General features: G+C 39.9%; 1 protein-coding gene across 5 annotated transcripts; it reads right to left on the reverse strand.

The window, feature by feature from the left end:
* Positions 1–4,489: 4,489 nt before the first annotated feature.
* zbtb18 (zinc finger and BTB domain containing 18) lies at positions 4,490–12,909 on the reverse strand. 5 transcript variants are annotated; one of them, XM_055170248.2, is made up of 3 exons: positions 12,544–12,909; positions 10,796–10,853; positions 4,490–8,885 (listed from the first exon to the last, which is right to left on the reverse strand). In XM_055170248.2, the coding sequence occupies exons 2-3, from the start codon at positions 10,806–10,808 to the stop codon at positions 7,258–7,260; spliced, it is 1,641 nt and encodes a 546-aa protein (XP_055026223.2). In that variant the 5' UTR covers positions 10,809–10,853; positions 12,544–12,909; the 3' UTR covers positions 4,490–7,257. The 5 variants fall into 5 exon arrangements, with proteins under 5 accessions (XP_055026223.2, XP_055026226.2, XP_055026227.2 ...); XM_055170251.2 differs by lacking the exon at positions 12,544–12,909 and adding an exon at positions 10,587–10,694 and having other exon boundaries at positions 10,796–10,813; XM_055170252.2 differs by lacking the exon at positions 10,796–10,853 and having other exon boundaries at positions 12,544–12,682.
* Positions 12,910–14,800: the final 1,891 nt, after the last annotated feature.

A 14,800-nucleotide genomic window follows, 5' to 3' on the forward strand; every position in this document is an offset into this window, starting at 1 on the left:
TCTTAGGCCACCATGCCAGAAGTAGAGTTGTTGTTTTTGCAATGTTATAGTGATCATATATAATTGTTTCTCAGTCTCTTTAATAGAATACATCCAGAAAATACAGGAAATGTGTATATAGTATTAAAAACTGTATAAAAATGTAAACTTGATGTGTCAAGTTTTTGGGTAAACTCCCCTTTTACTTGAGCAATAGCAGGAAACTGCAGGATGTCTTAAACCTAAATAAAATTAAATCCTAATTTCTAATTTTAAATAAATGAGTCTTTTTACTTCATCATGTTCAAAAACGCTCAAGATGTGTTTAGTGCCAAGAAAGGTCACAATCACCGACGATGCTTAAAGAAGACATTTGATCCTGAAAATATATTTTTTTATTTTTTTGTACATATTTCCTGTATTTTCTGTTTGTATCTTAATAAAATAAATTGAAAAATAAATATGGATGGACATTAAAACTTCTAAAACAACAAGTCTGGCAGTGTTGGCCTAAGACTTTTACATAGTACTGTATATATAGTGATAGACGGTTTCATTGAATACGTCATTAAAATACGTACGCGCGTTGTCGCAGTTACGCACCTAAACCGAAGTGAACTTCCGGTCTGATCTCTGAATCAAATACCTTGTTAACAATAAAATGTTTTTCTTTTTAAAGGTGAAAGGAGATGACGAGCGTGGATCACAACTGTGCGAAGAGGTTTGGCAGCCAGGCAAGAATTCAAAGATCTTGCTAACATTGTATGCATTAATTTACACAGTAACATTAGCTCAGTGTATTATAGACACCTTTGTTATTGTAGATACTGTACATAAACAGATGTACAGTGCCTGTTTGACCTCATAAGGTCACAGAGGGAAACTGCTGACTAGCTGCTGACTAAATCCTGCCAAGAGCCCCTATCAACATCCCACGCCCTGCTGCCCACTTATCTATAGTGTTCAGAAGTGATACCAACAGCTGGTTCAGAGAAAAAGAGACAGGCGACCAAACGTGCCACATCAAGGGTTCACTATGCCTCTAACATAATGTGTCGCCTGAGTATTTATAGATGCGTTAAGGAGTTCTGGTAAAAGTCTTGGGTTGTAGAGCAGTCATTGTCATAGAATAAACCTTGGCTGATATATTATCTCACTTATTAAATAGACACTTACCAAAACAACATAAAATATGTGATTTGGTTGAAATTAATTTGTTAAAAGAAAGAAAACATGAAGGGAGATGAAACAAGCACAGCTATATAAATCAGTAAATCAATTGGAATATATATATATATATATATATATATATATATATATATATATATATATATATATATATATATATATATATATTGTACAAACAAAAAAAGTAAGTAGTACTTTTTTAGTAGTAAAAGTAGTAAAAAATTTCAAAAAGTAACATTTTAGATTTTCTTTGTGAAATCAAAACTCGCTCTGCAAACTCTGCAACTGTTAAAGATTATTACTTCTGCATTATTTCTACTAATTTGCTATTCCGTGTCAGTAATGATCTAATACCAGTTGTAGTAACCTGTCACTCCACGATTTAGAAAACCTCCCATCAACCTTTAAATTCATAAAAATGACACAAAATAAATATTGTATTTTATGTCTGTGTTGAGTCGACGAGAGCTTCACAGACCCTCTGAGTGTGCTTGTGTGCTGGGTGGAGTGGTCTGCACCTCTTTAACAAACATCATCACAGCATAAACCCTCTCACACATACACAATCATGCTTACATTTAAGTTGGACTTGCGTCCACTTTTGTTGGGGGACGCAGGGAGTATGGTGTACCCCCCCAAATTCAAAAATATCCCCCACACCCCTCACAGGCTGCAGCACCACTGTATTGTCTGAAGGGCCGAGACGGGGCGCTTGTAGCCGCCTGTTGTCTGAGCGGCTACACAATGGCTGCCTTTTAAATGAGAAAGACAACTAAAAGAAAGACGACGTCATTATTCCTGCCTGCTGTTTTCACCTTTTATCCGCTCAACCCTTGTACTTTATTCTTCTTTCATGTAGGGCTTCACGCTTTTTCATTCTTTACATCTTAACTGTTGGCCCTTTAAATGCATACTTTTTGTTTAACTTTATTTGTTTTATTATTTTTAATTTTCTATTTTAGATGCAATGTGCGTAGAAGCCTAAAATGATTTTTTTTGAACACATTTTAATGTCAGAAATTAACATTTTAAGTAAGAAACAATATATGGACAATTTTGACTTTAAGTATATAAAGTATGAATACATAAAATGTAATATTTTTAAAAATGTTTACAAAAAGTTACAAAAATACACTATAAAAAAATGCAGCATAAAGAGAAAACCACTTATGCTTAACTTAACCTATTAAGTCAATTCAATCTACTTTTTTAAGTTTTGACTTGTGATAAGTTGACATAAGTTATAAAAACAAGTAACTTAATTTGTTAAGGTAAAGTAACAAAAATATATGTTGGTTTGATATCATTTTACAGAGTCAGTGTAGTTTTCGCAACTTTCTAGAGTTTTTCTGCTTTTTTCTTCATAAAATGAAATATGTTCATTCATTGTTAGTGTTAGAAATGAACCCTTTTAAAAATAAAAAAACAATATTTGGGCCATTTTTACCTTTATAATGCCTGCTGCAGCATAAAGTAAAAAAAACTTGGTTATGCAAGTCAATTCAAGCTACTATTTTAAGTTTTGTCTTGTGATAATAATTTATAATAAAAACAAGTAAAAAATTGTTTAACTTAATTTGTTAAGTTAAAATAACATAAAAATATATGTTGATTTTATATTAGTATCTAATAGGGCTGGGCAAAAAATAGATTTTTCGATTAATCAGAGTTTTTTTTACATGGTCGATTCAAAATCGATTCTCAAAGGCCATGAATCTATTTTTTTCCATGTGAATTTCCGCAAACATTAAACGTAAGATTAACGTTAATCTTATTACTAGTCTTCTCCACTAGACTGTTCTAACTTTTTTCAGCATACATTTTTCATCTTGCATCAAACTTGTATTGTATTTAACTGTATGCATTTGAAAATTAGAGATGGGTTCTGTTTTAATGTACCCAAGTGTAAAATACAAGATTTTAATATACAGGTTTGTGCTGTAATTCCTCTTCGAAAGCCACTACGTGGTGCAGGCCCAGAGAAAAGGCCACCCAAGAATAAATGGTCCTCTTCCGGCCGGAGCCACTTTAATCTATATATTTCGAGCAGATCATAGAGCTAGTGAGACACCCAGCAGTTGTTTCTGTGGGCAGAATAAGTCATACCTCAATATAACACCGACTGCCCTACCCATGCCATGATCTGCTCCCACTAACTTCTGCACTGGAGCCACATATAGAAGCTCAAGCTGGTAATACACTCATCATGTCGAGCCCACTACCCTTCGGCACAGCCAAATGTTTCCACAGCTGCCCCTTTTGTCTCTGCTCCTTGAGTAAACAAAGGACAGATACAAATTAATGACCTAAATTCATAGCAAAAAAACGGCAAAGAGAAAAATGTATGTTCCAAGGCATAAACGGCCTTTCCGAGCCAGATGTTCTGTTCAGATTGGTATGTGGGTGCAAATATAGCCACAAATTGGAAAAAAAATCATGCACTACAAGTGCACATTCTGCACAATATTATCTAAAAATAACTTTCATAAAGACTCAAGAAAACAATAAAGCATGCGACTATTCATACTTCCACAATATTACAAAAAAAGATGCAAGGATCTTAAATCCATAAAGCAATTGAAGACTAAACTGAATCTTGCTCCTATTATAAGGAGGTGTTGTGTGTGTATATGTGTGTGTATGTTTGGGGTGGGGTGCAGGCTTACAGCACAGGACCATCTGTGGCGGTGGCCTGTTGAGCAACGCTCGCCGACTTAAAAGTGGTCAGCCCTTAGTGCATCTGTAGGCCAGGTTTGGCGAACAGCGAGACATTAGATAAAGCTGATTTGTTTGCTGGAGAACTGTACTTGAGGAGCTTTGGAAGCAGGCGGTGTGTATGTGTGTGAGGAGGAAGGCAGGGGGAGGAGCTGGTCTTCATACAAGCTGCTGCACATTTTCCCAGGTCCAACCCACGCCTTTACTGGAGCACCAGCCAGACATTTAAGCAACATATACACACGACTGCGTACACTTACGCTCACGCACACACACACACGTTCATCCGCACAATATAGTCAATCCACAGACCTCACGCGCTGGAAAACATGTTTCCACCCACACAAACATCTACTGTAAATACAATTATTGAAAAACACAGTCTGATATGTACACTCTAAAAATGCTGGTCAAAAGGGATAAACCCAGATATTGGGTTAAATTAACACAAAAAAATTATATTTGACCAAACAATGTGTTGAAAAAATTACATCATATATTAAACTACAACCCAAAATGTTTTATCTATTTAAAAAAACTAACCAGCATTTTTTAGTGTGTAAATCATTTTTTTTATATATATAAAAGATGGCACAGATCAAAGACAAAGGTTCTTATAATTTATTGCAGTTTGCACACAATTTAAAAATTTCACCAACAGCACACCAAAAAGTACAAAACTAAACAGCCTCATAATTTACTTCCCTTGAGAAAATGAAACGTACTATGATTGTCAAAGCTAAATGTCTAAATCCATAAAAAGAACAATGTCAACATAGCAAAAAATCTCAGAAGGGAAGCAATTACATGTGAAGTAAAATCTTCGTTTTCAGACAGCGATTGTCCTTGAATTCAACAGATATCTTTCTTCAAATCTATTCCTCCCCAATTCCCTCTAAGTCTGAATTTGACAGAGTTGTTCTTCACACTTGGGTTCCTGGGTTTCAAGTAAACTAAAGGGGTGTCTAACGTAAGGATATGCGTCATTATTAGGCCATTTCACAGCTTCATTTCCATTGAACAAAAGAAAAAAAAAACATCCAGTATTCCAGCGTTTCCAGTTTTCACCCTCTGAGTTTAAGCTGATAACAGTAGTTTAAGGCGGTCAAGTACAATAGTAGAAGCCAACATAAAAGAAAAAAAGGAAAGCATAGAAAAACAAGTTGACTTTTTCTCCATCATATTTTAGAGTGCAAAAGGTAAAAGTACCGCCGTGCAAAACGCCACGAGTAGCGTGGGCTGTTGGCAAAGCTCAACCTTTTCACTAGCCGTTGCACCGGTCAAATATATGGCTGGCAGGACAGTTCCTGAGGCCTGTGCGCACATTTCCGTCCAGCCCGAAACGTGTAGAGCCGCCAGTCCTCTTTAACTAAACCAGTTTAAAGTGACTGATCTACGACTACAGCGCTAACCCATATACACTTTTTTTTGCTTTTTAATTCTCTAATTTTGAAAATAAAAGTGTGTTTTTGTGAAACAAAACAAACAAAAAAAGTGTTTTACTGAATTTCACATTTTGAAAAAACAACTTTAATATAATTTTTGCAAATTAAATGATTTTAAAAGAATAACAAATAAAACATTTTCAGGATAAACATTTTTCAAAATGTTGCAAAAAGTTTATTTTACATAAGCGATAACCACTCTTTATAACAATCAGAAATGTATAAATCTTTTTCTTTTTTGATGTAACAAGTCAATGTTGCAGTATTTTAGGTTTATAAATTTCATAAAGGCCTCTTTTGCACATTATTCTAATTTCATTAAGCTTCAAAGGTGCACCCAACCTTTCCAAACACAATCCACTCAGAAATAAAAATGTGTGCATTGAACACAAAGCAGTTTGTTGATGCCGTTTAAAGATCCTTCAGCTTTCCCTACAGATGTGCGCTGATGAGGACACCCATAACAGAAGAGCTGTACCAAATGTGTCTTCATGGCATTCGAATCTAAAGCAAGTGCCAATCGAAAAGATAAATAAATAAATTAGAAACACAGCCGACATGATTCAAATGACGACAGCCAGTAAACAGGACTGAGACAGACAGCAGTTGAAGACCCAGCTCTAGGAGGAGCAGCGCGTGAGGAGACGCCAACAGGGGCCACGTTAGCTTTCGAAATCAAAATTTGCGTGTGCCCCTTACTGACCCCTGAATCGCTTTGTGTGTGTAGTAGATACTGCAGCCCAAAGTCAGTGCATTTCCACAATCTTCACATCCTACCAGAACCCCCAAATTCATTCTCTAATGAAAACTTAAATCTACCAACGAATCAAATGAGATCATTAAAAAATACACTCTCTGATGCAAAACGACAACGAAAAAGAGTAAGTTAAATAAAATTCATGCAATTTCTACAGCGGTAATATTAAAGGTTTTTTTTAACAGACAGTTGCCCTGACTGTACTGAATCAGTCAATTACAGTGTACAGCAATACAGCAAGTCACATCTTTTTCAATATACAGGTCAGACATCATGCAACAACAGATTCCGTTTTAAAAACGAAAAATCTTCAAACACTACAGAAATCACTAGAAATGCAGCCGATGTAAAAACCAACCTCAGTAGTAAACGTGTGAGCGACTGCAACTAAAATTCAAATGAATGACATCAAACAAATCTAAGAAAGGATACAAAAATGCAGTAACTGATATGAAAAAGGAGGCTGTACATTGCATGAGTGCCTTTTTTGTCTTCCATCAGTCAAGTTTCCTACGAGTTCAAAATGTACAAGAGCTTAAGTAATGCGAGCTTAGAGCTTCTCTGTGCAGAGACTTCCTTGTGGGATTTAAAGGACCGACCCGCTCACACCTCTGTGTGTGTGTGTGCATGAATACGCACGCACAACCACGCATCAGGTATGACATTTACATATTATAGTAGTGCACTATATAAACTCCAACATGAGCTTAATGTGTACAGGTAAATATATGAGCGTAGTACCCGTTTAGTGTGCCCTTATGTTTAAACTCCTCTCGTCTATAACCTGAAATCTTATGGTTTTCATGGCAGATGTTCCTTTTGATATTTTAGGAGTGTATACAAATAAATTATATACAGTTTCAAATCCCAATCATTTTCTATCAAATGTGGTAACTGAGACCAGCACCTATATTTCATAAAAACCTAAAGAAAAAAAAAACAGACCCTAAAGAGACCAGAAAATATATATATATATATTAAAAGAAAATCAGTAGTAACATTTTCATGTGCTAGTAAAGTGCAATTCAACAAGATTTGCAATGTACATACAAGAAAAATGACTGATTCAGACCTTCTGCCTCACACTCTTACCTTTACCTCTCTGCCCCAAAAATGCCACTCAGATCTCTCTGATTAATTTAACACGCAAACAGTCTGCTAGAATTTAAGCTTTCATTTCCACAGTTCTTGAGAACTATCCTCCAGCGCCCAGTCTCTGACAGTGGGTAGACTGAGTGCCTCGCTTTTGACCGAAAGCGAGTTGACCAGTTCGCAGTGGAACTTGCGGATGTGTCGGTACAAGTCCCCTGACTGCGTGAAGCGCCTCTCGCACCACTTGCAGGCGTGCGGCTTCTCGCGCGTGTGTACGACGGCGTGCCGGCTCAAGTTGTGCGAGTACTGGAAGCTCTTGCCGCAAGTGGTGCACGTGTAGGGCTTCTCGCCCGAGTGTGTCCGCTCGTGGCGCTTTAACGTGTACATGCAGGAGAAGGTTTTGCCACAGATAGAACAGGTGGGAACGTTGACGTCGCTGGCCGGCTTAGCCCGCACGCCTTCCTGCTCGCGAAAATGTGTGCTGAGATGGATCTGCAAGATGTGGGGACTGGGGAAGACCTTGTTGCATAAGGGGCACATAAAGATCTGAGTGTGTGGAGCCCCCAGCATGCTGGAGACGTAAGGCAACAGAGAGCTCTCAACTCCCGCAGCCTCGTGCGCTCGCTCGTTCTCCCCTCCAAGGACGTCGGGATCGCTGTCGCCTCCTTTATCCTCACGGTCCAGCTCGCTGGCCAGCGAGGCCTCGCGGAGGGCCGAAAGGTGAGCCTCCAAACCCAGTCTCCGCTGTGCGACGAGGCTGACGTGGGTTCCGTTGGTGCTAGGCGGTTCCTTCACTCCGCTGTGCTCCATCTCGTAGTCTCCGCTCACCAGCTCCTCATCTTCCGAACCGGTGTCCTTCTCCACCTTCACCTGAACCAGCGCACTCTGCAGGCTGTCTGGAGTCACTGAGCTGCAAAAGTACGGGTTGTTGGCCACGGTCTCTCCGGGACCGCCACCCAGGCCTGACTTTACAGAGAGGTCAAGCACACAGTCCGCGTCAGCGGAGATCCTCCGAGAGGCCACGGAGCGACGGGACAAGGAGCCGGTCGAGCTACTGGGGCTGCCGGTAGGGGATTTGCCAGTGTCGGGACCGTGCGTCTCCGCCTCCCTGGGGCTAGTGGTGGGAGATGTGGTCCGATCTGAAGGCAGACGCATCCACATGCTACCTGGCGCCTGAGGACTGTCCCTCTTGTTTTCCATATCTTCGTCATCGCTGTGCATCAGGTCGGCGGTGGCCGGCCGGCCTGTGCTTCCACCCTCGGAGAAGCTTTCCACCTTGTCGGAGCAGCTGGAAGCATCTTCCTCCCGCTTGGTGCTGTCCGCCTCAGCCGTGGCCTTCTGCTTGAGCTTCTTTTTGCACACTTTGACGATGTCGTACATGTGGAGGTAGCTGGCGGCGGCCAACACATCCTCTACCGGAAGCGATTTGAACTGAAGCTTTCCTTCGTACATGAACTCGAGCAGAAGAGCGAAAGCCGGGGCCGTGACAATGTCGCTGTTCAGATGAACAATGTCCCTTTTGTCTAGCTGGTCCTTGTAAAAGAGATGGAAGTACATGCTGCATGAGGCCAGCACTGCGCGATGGGCTCGAAACTGGGCATCGCCGACCAACACGGTGGAGTCACAAAGGAAACCCTGATGCCGCTGCTCGCTCAGACACTGTAGCAAATGTCTGCTGTGGTCTGGAAACTCCATGCTGTCTTCATAACCTGCAAAAGACCGCAGATGTTAGTGAGGCTCGATAGAACAACAATTGTTTTGTCTGCAGCTCTATGTGGAACTTCTCTCTTTCCCACCCGCTCTCTCTCTCTCGCGCTCCATGCACACAGACATACTCTCACACTCTAATTCTCTCTCTCTTTCTCCCCAATCACCCTCCCTCCACCCCTGTGGGAACACTGGGAAAATGTTTAGCATTGCCCTAACATAAAAAGATTACAAATAAAAACACATTCATAAAAAATATTACATCACTATTTAAATTAAACAGATTTTCTTGACCTCACTTGGCCATTTTAAAACGTGTTTTATGCGAACTGTCAAATTGAACCTATTAATTCAGCACTTAAAATGTTTAAAACCATAAAAACCTGGATAATTAACTCAAAATTTTAAAGGATTTCAGTATCCCTTTTGGAAATGAAATCAAAATGTAATTTATCATCCGCGCACATCCCCTCGGAATGATCTGAAGTATAATCAGATGTGTGATGTAATGAGCTGAAGTCCTGATTCCACAGATGCCAGTAAGCGAATCTTTCCTGTTTTTCCTCTCCGTGTTCTCCTGGAGCAGTTATTTATAATAACCCACTTTGGCCAGGACGCCAAGTATAGGTAACAAGCTTACAGGTACACAAACAGCATCATGAATGCACTGCGTAAGTATACTAAGCACCACGATCTCTTAGGTTACGACAACTCGGATAGCAAAACATAGATGTGATGTGCGTAATCAAATACGGCTGCTTTATGAAAAAAAAATGCTACAGGATTACAAAGACAAAATAAAGCAAAATAAAAATCACACCTGTTACCCCCGGAGATAGTGCTTGTCTAGAAAAAACGGGCGTCATGTTCAACCAGCGGACTTAAACGAACTCATTTGAATCTTCGTTTAAATCTGATTGGAATACCAAGCCAAGTCCCCCCACGCTACCCCGAAACAGCGTTCAGACCTTCATTAATGAGGGGCTTATAGGCGAAAGGGGGGGGATAACAAACCTCTCGCCAAACCCTTTTCTCCCCGTCCCCCCTCCCCAAATCTTTGGAGAAACGGAACATCCTCCCCAAAGAGGCGGTCTACAGCAGATTTACAATACAATCACTTTAAGTGCCTCGTAGTCCACATCAATCCTAATCCTTAAGATGGCTAAAAATAAAGATTGCAGGACAGCTCACAAGGTAGCTGCGATCAAATTAGGAGACTGGGAGGACAGAGAGGGACGGAGAAGGAGGCTTATGAACATCTGATCCAGCTGACTGAGACCATATGGCAGCTGCTGCCCAGATAAAGAGATTAAGACTAGGAGGAGTGCGATTACAGCTGTCTAGCCAATTCAAATCTGCAAGTTCTAAATTAGTCCTTACAAACTGGAAAAAAAGGAAAGAGTTGAGCAAAAGCTTACAGAAGGGGCGTTTAAATAAACTTTACAAAATTGCACATTTATTTTTGTGCTAAAAGCATTATTTTTGGTCACTATGATATGGAAGGACAAAATCTGACCCTTTCGTTATTTAAAACAAATTATACCAGCAAAGGCAAATAACTCTTTAAAATAAATTTGCCTATTTAAAGATGAAACTAAATTCAACTTTACACATGTAACTAAACTAGCAACGCTAAACAGCAACAATTTCCTGAAGCAAGTAACTGCAAACCAAGTAAACAAACAGAATAATGAAAAGCTTGCCTGGAAACCTCTTCATCATGGCAACAAAAAGTGTCACTTGTCCCCAGCCAGGTTACGCTACACCGGCACAAAATCCTTCACTTCCCATTTCACCCAGCACTCGCTTAGCTGATGGCAGACGTGCAAAAAGACTTAACGAAAGACCGGAGAGACTATGACTATCCCTATAACAAAACACATCCCGTTGCCCGGACCCCCCGGTACAGTACCTGCAGTACGCATCAACTTGATTAAGTCCACTGTTGTGGTAGCGCCGGCTGTTACTCCCTTTACAGAATCAATGAAAGGGTAGAGGGAGGTGGAGAAGAAGAGAGAGAGAAAATCAAACTGTGAGGGACAGATGCAAAGTGGAGGAGATGTTGGAGGGGAATGCGATGCCTCCTCCTGCACACAGATCCGCACACACACTAACTCGCAGTCTGTGCGTTAGAAGAAAAGACTGGGGGATGGCAGGCTGTCAGCTGCTCTGACATCATGTTCAGATGGAAATGCTACCTCCAGCTGTGCTCCTTTTACTGCCATATGCTGCTCCTCTACACTCTTGCCACCAGCCTCTCCTTTATACAACTTTGTTTCTCTTTCGATCCCTTTAAAGAAAGGGAGGAACGGAGGTGATTTTCACGAAAACCAGCCAATTCCCCCTTTGCTTGTGATCTCGCAGCGAAGAAGAACTTGAAAATGGGTCTGAAAGACGACACATTTCTTTCTAACCTAGTTTCCTGCACTGAGAATTTAAATACCCTCAAGTTTTTCCTCTCCCCCCCTCTCCTTCCAGTAACCATAAACAAAGGCCAGCACAGCACATTTGCAACTGACAGATCCACGCAGCTGATATTGTTTTCGACTTCTTTATGGTTCACTGGCCGCGCCATTACCGTCATTCATTTTCCTAACCCTTTGGACAACTGACAGAGGGGGGAAGAAATAAGAAACAATGGGAACAATCATACAAGCCTTAGAAATATGCTTCAGACAAAAGGCACAGTATATTCTGTATGAGGCCAAGTTTGACTTACAAACCTCTTTAATTGGTAGAAGTGTTTGTTTTTAATTTGCAAAAACTTTTTTGTGGGAGCAACACAGTTAGTTTCCTGTTTAACGTCAGTATCACCAAAACAAAGATACGCACTATAATAAACTATGATAAATACGCATCTGTTATCAATATTATTTAAACAGAATTTATTGTTTTAAACGCAACAATAAAGAAATAAACCTAATTTCTTAAAGAGTAGCAAAAGAATGAATCTGTCAGGTAGCCTATCGAGGAAGCGCAAACAAACATGTAGTAGAATACACTTGTGCTTGTGCACGGGCGCAGGACTTTTAAACAACTTTTTAAAATATTTATCTTTATGATTTGGATAAATATTACGACTTGTACCTATATATCAATTTTATATTTTAAATTTACACTCATAGTTCAAAATGAAATTATAAAAATAACCCCACGCGTGCACGCTGTTTAAGTAGGTACGTCAAAGTGCCTACTTGTTTTTACGTCGTAGCAACTTCTCTTGAAAGACTTATCTGATTCGTGCTAAGTTTAGCCATTTACTTATTTAACTTGTAGCCAGACTGCGTTAAGTAATTAATAAACGCAAACTATAGTTGCGCGAGTCCACCTCGTCCTCGAGACTGAAATGACATTCAAGCTACCGGATCACAAACACGCATTCAACACAGCCGACGACTGCATCCCGACCCCGTACGTTCAGGAAAAGCTAGCTTGTGTGGCTAACAATAAAAAGTAACCATTCAACCTGCGGTGTCACATTTATGCAGCAGGCCCGCGATGCCATGGCCGGGTAACGCGACGCGCTCGTGAGCAACTCGTTCTGTGCGTGACGGCAAACGGTGGCTTGAAAAAGATCGTTACTTTTCCCCATAACAATCCGCCCCGTGCCTCAAGCCCCTTTCATCTCGTTAAACAGAAGCTCGTATCACGGCTACTTACAGACAACAAGGTCCAACGTCTTCCTACTTCCTCTGTCAAATCCTCTCCGCCAGAAAAATAACTCGATCGACTTTCAACAGCTTTCCATAACAACCTGCAGTGGCAGGAAAGACGGAGCAGGCGCGCGGAGAGACGCGAGCTGCGGCAGCCAGATGTTTCCGAGCTGTTGCTACTCAACTCTCCTGTAAAGAGGAAGCGCTTGACTGGCAGCGCGCAAGCCAATGGAAGAGACGAGAAGAAAGCGAAGGCAAATTGGAAGCTGCCGCTGAGGGGGGGCAGAGGGAGGGATGTCTCTTGCTCGGCGTAGGTTGACACCAGGCAACAGTGAGAAAGCAGAAAAAAGGCCGAGCGAGAACTGGTTCCTCCAGCAGACTGGCGCAGCGCGAGGGACATTGCGCAATGTTACGTGGGTACTGTAGTCACGGGTCAGGCAGCGGTGAAGAACAGGTGCAGCGTAACTTCCTCCAGTCACACTGGAAGCGAGAGAGATATGTGGCACACGGATGAAAGGACTTAGAAGTGTTGTCTGTTCATGAAGAATAGAGGCATGTGCATAACAAAGGATTTTAATGTTTTACTAATTATACAGTGAAATGAAAAGAAATACCGCAAAGTTAGCCACTGCAAATTAAGTTTATAACAGCCATTCAAGGGACGAAGATTAAGGTACTTGGAATATGACTTATTTTACTTAGGGGAAATATTGCGTATATTATTTAAAACGTATAATAACAACAACAATAATACTACTAATAATAGTATTATAATTAATAATAATAATAATAATTAGAATTAGAATTATTATTGTTATTATTAGGTCCTAATGATAATAAACATAAACAATAAGTGAACTGAAATATAGCAAGGTTTTCTTTACACTACCAGTCACGTAATTAATTCAAATAGCTGCATTACCTGCATTGATGTTAAGGAAAAATACATCTAATGCACTTTTAAAAACTCATTACTTTAATTTAATTTAATTTAATTTACATATTGTAATGTAATGTGCCGTGTCTGCTTACAAAAATCCTGTGCTGTCGTTATGACTGTCATCTTTGGCTACTAATGAGACAACAACCTATGGCTATTTCGCCATTTAAAACTAAAAATATATATTTATTCTACTTTTTATAATGAACGCATATGAACTAAATAGACGTTTTAATAAAACTAACTGTTTAAATTAAGCAAAAATCGTGACGTCATTGTTGTATTAAAATAAATAGCCTACTACGTGTATAAGTAAAAATATAAGGATTAAATATCCCAGCGGCCCGTATGGTGTGTACAGGTGTTGTATAAGAGTGGAGAGCGCGCGTCACATGCGTCAACAGGTGAGCAGGTTTGCAATGCTAAGTATGTGCAATGGTCCACAGATGCGCCACGTTCACTCAATACCTTGTGAATACAGTCACGTGTTTGGCATATCTGGCTGCTAAACTGCAGTCCACCCATCAGCATCCACGGTCCCACACTCACGCCGTGCATTCGTCCCAGTAAACTAATTGGCGTTACTAATACATTTCAAAACAAACCAATGTCCTACTGGTACTGGAATCTTGACATAATAACATTATAATTTAATGCAAATAAGGGCCTCATTAAGCTGATGTGGCAAATGAGTCCAGGAATAGAGCAAGTTTGTGATGTTTTTTTTCTGCCACCCAACAATCTATTCCTTGTTTATATTGAAAATACACACTCTAAAAAATTTGCTGTAATTTTGCAGCTGGTTGCCAGTAACTTACTGTAGAAGATACAGTAAAAAAAATTCATGTTCATTTAACTTTGAACAAAATGTTGCCAGTAAATAACATAAATGTAAAATCTACAGTAAGTTACTGGCAGCTAGTTGCCAGTAATACCCATTAATACTGTAGTTTCTACAGACATTTTTTACAATGCATATCAAACATTATCCTAGTTTTACTTTAATACTTTTTATAAGACTGAATATGTACTTTGTAGGGCGGTTTCCCGGACAGGGCTTATCCTAGTCCCAGACTAAAATGCATTTAATTTAAAAACACTTTGTCCTGTTTAATTTTAACATATTTCATTAAAATTGTTTTGTCTTAAGATGCACACATGTAGTGTTTTTGTAAGGTATGTTTGTAAAAACTTCTTAAATGACCTAATATTAATAAGGCCTAGTCCTGGATTAACTTCCCCTGTCAGGGAAACTGCCCCTAAATGTTGCTGACAATAAATCTATGATCCTACATTCAGAACAAAAGATTATTGACCATTCAAA

The sequence above is a fragment of the Misgurnus anguillicaudatus genome, chromosome 11 (genome assembly GCF_027580225.2).
Source record: "Misgurnus anguillicaudatus chromosome 11, ASM2758022v2, whole genome shotgun sequence".
NCBI classification, from domain to species: Eukaryota; Metazoa; Chordata; class Actinopteri; order Cypriniformes; family Cobitidae; genus Misgurnus; species Misgurnus anguillicaudatus.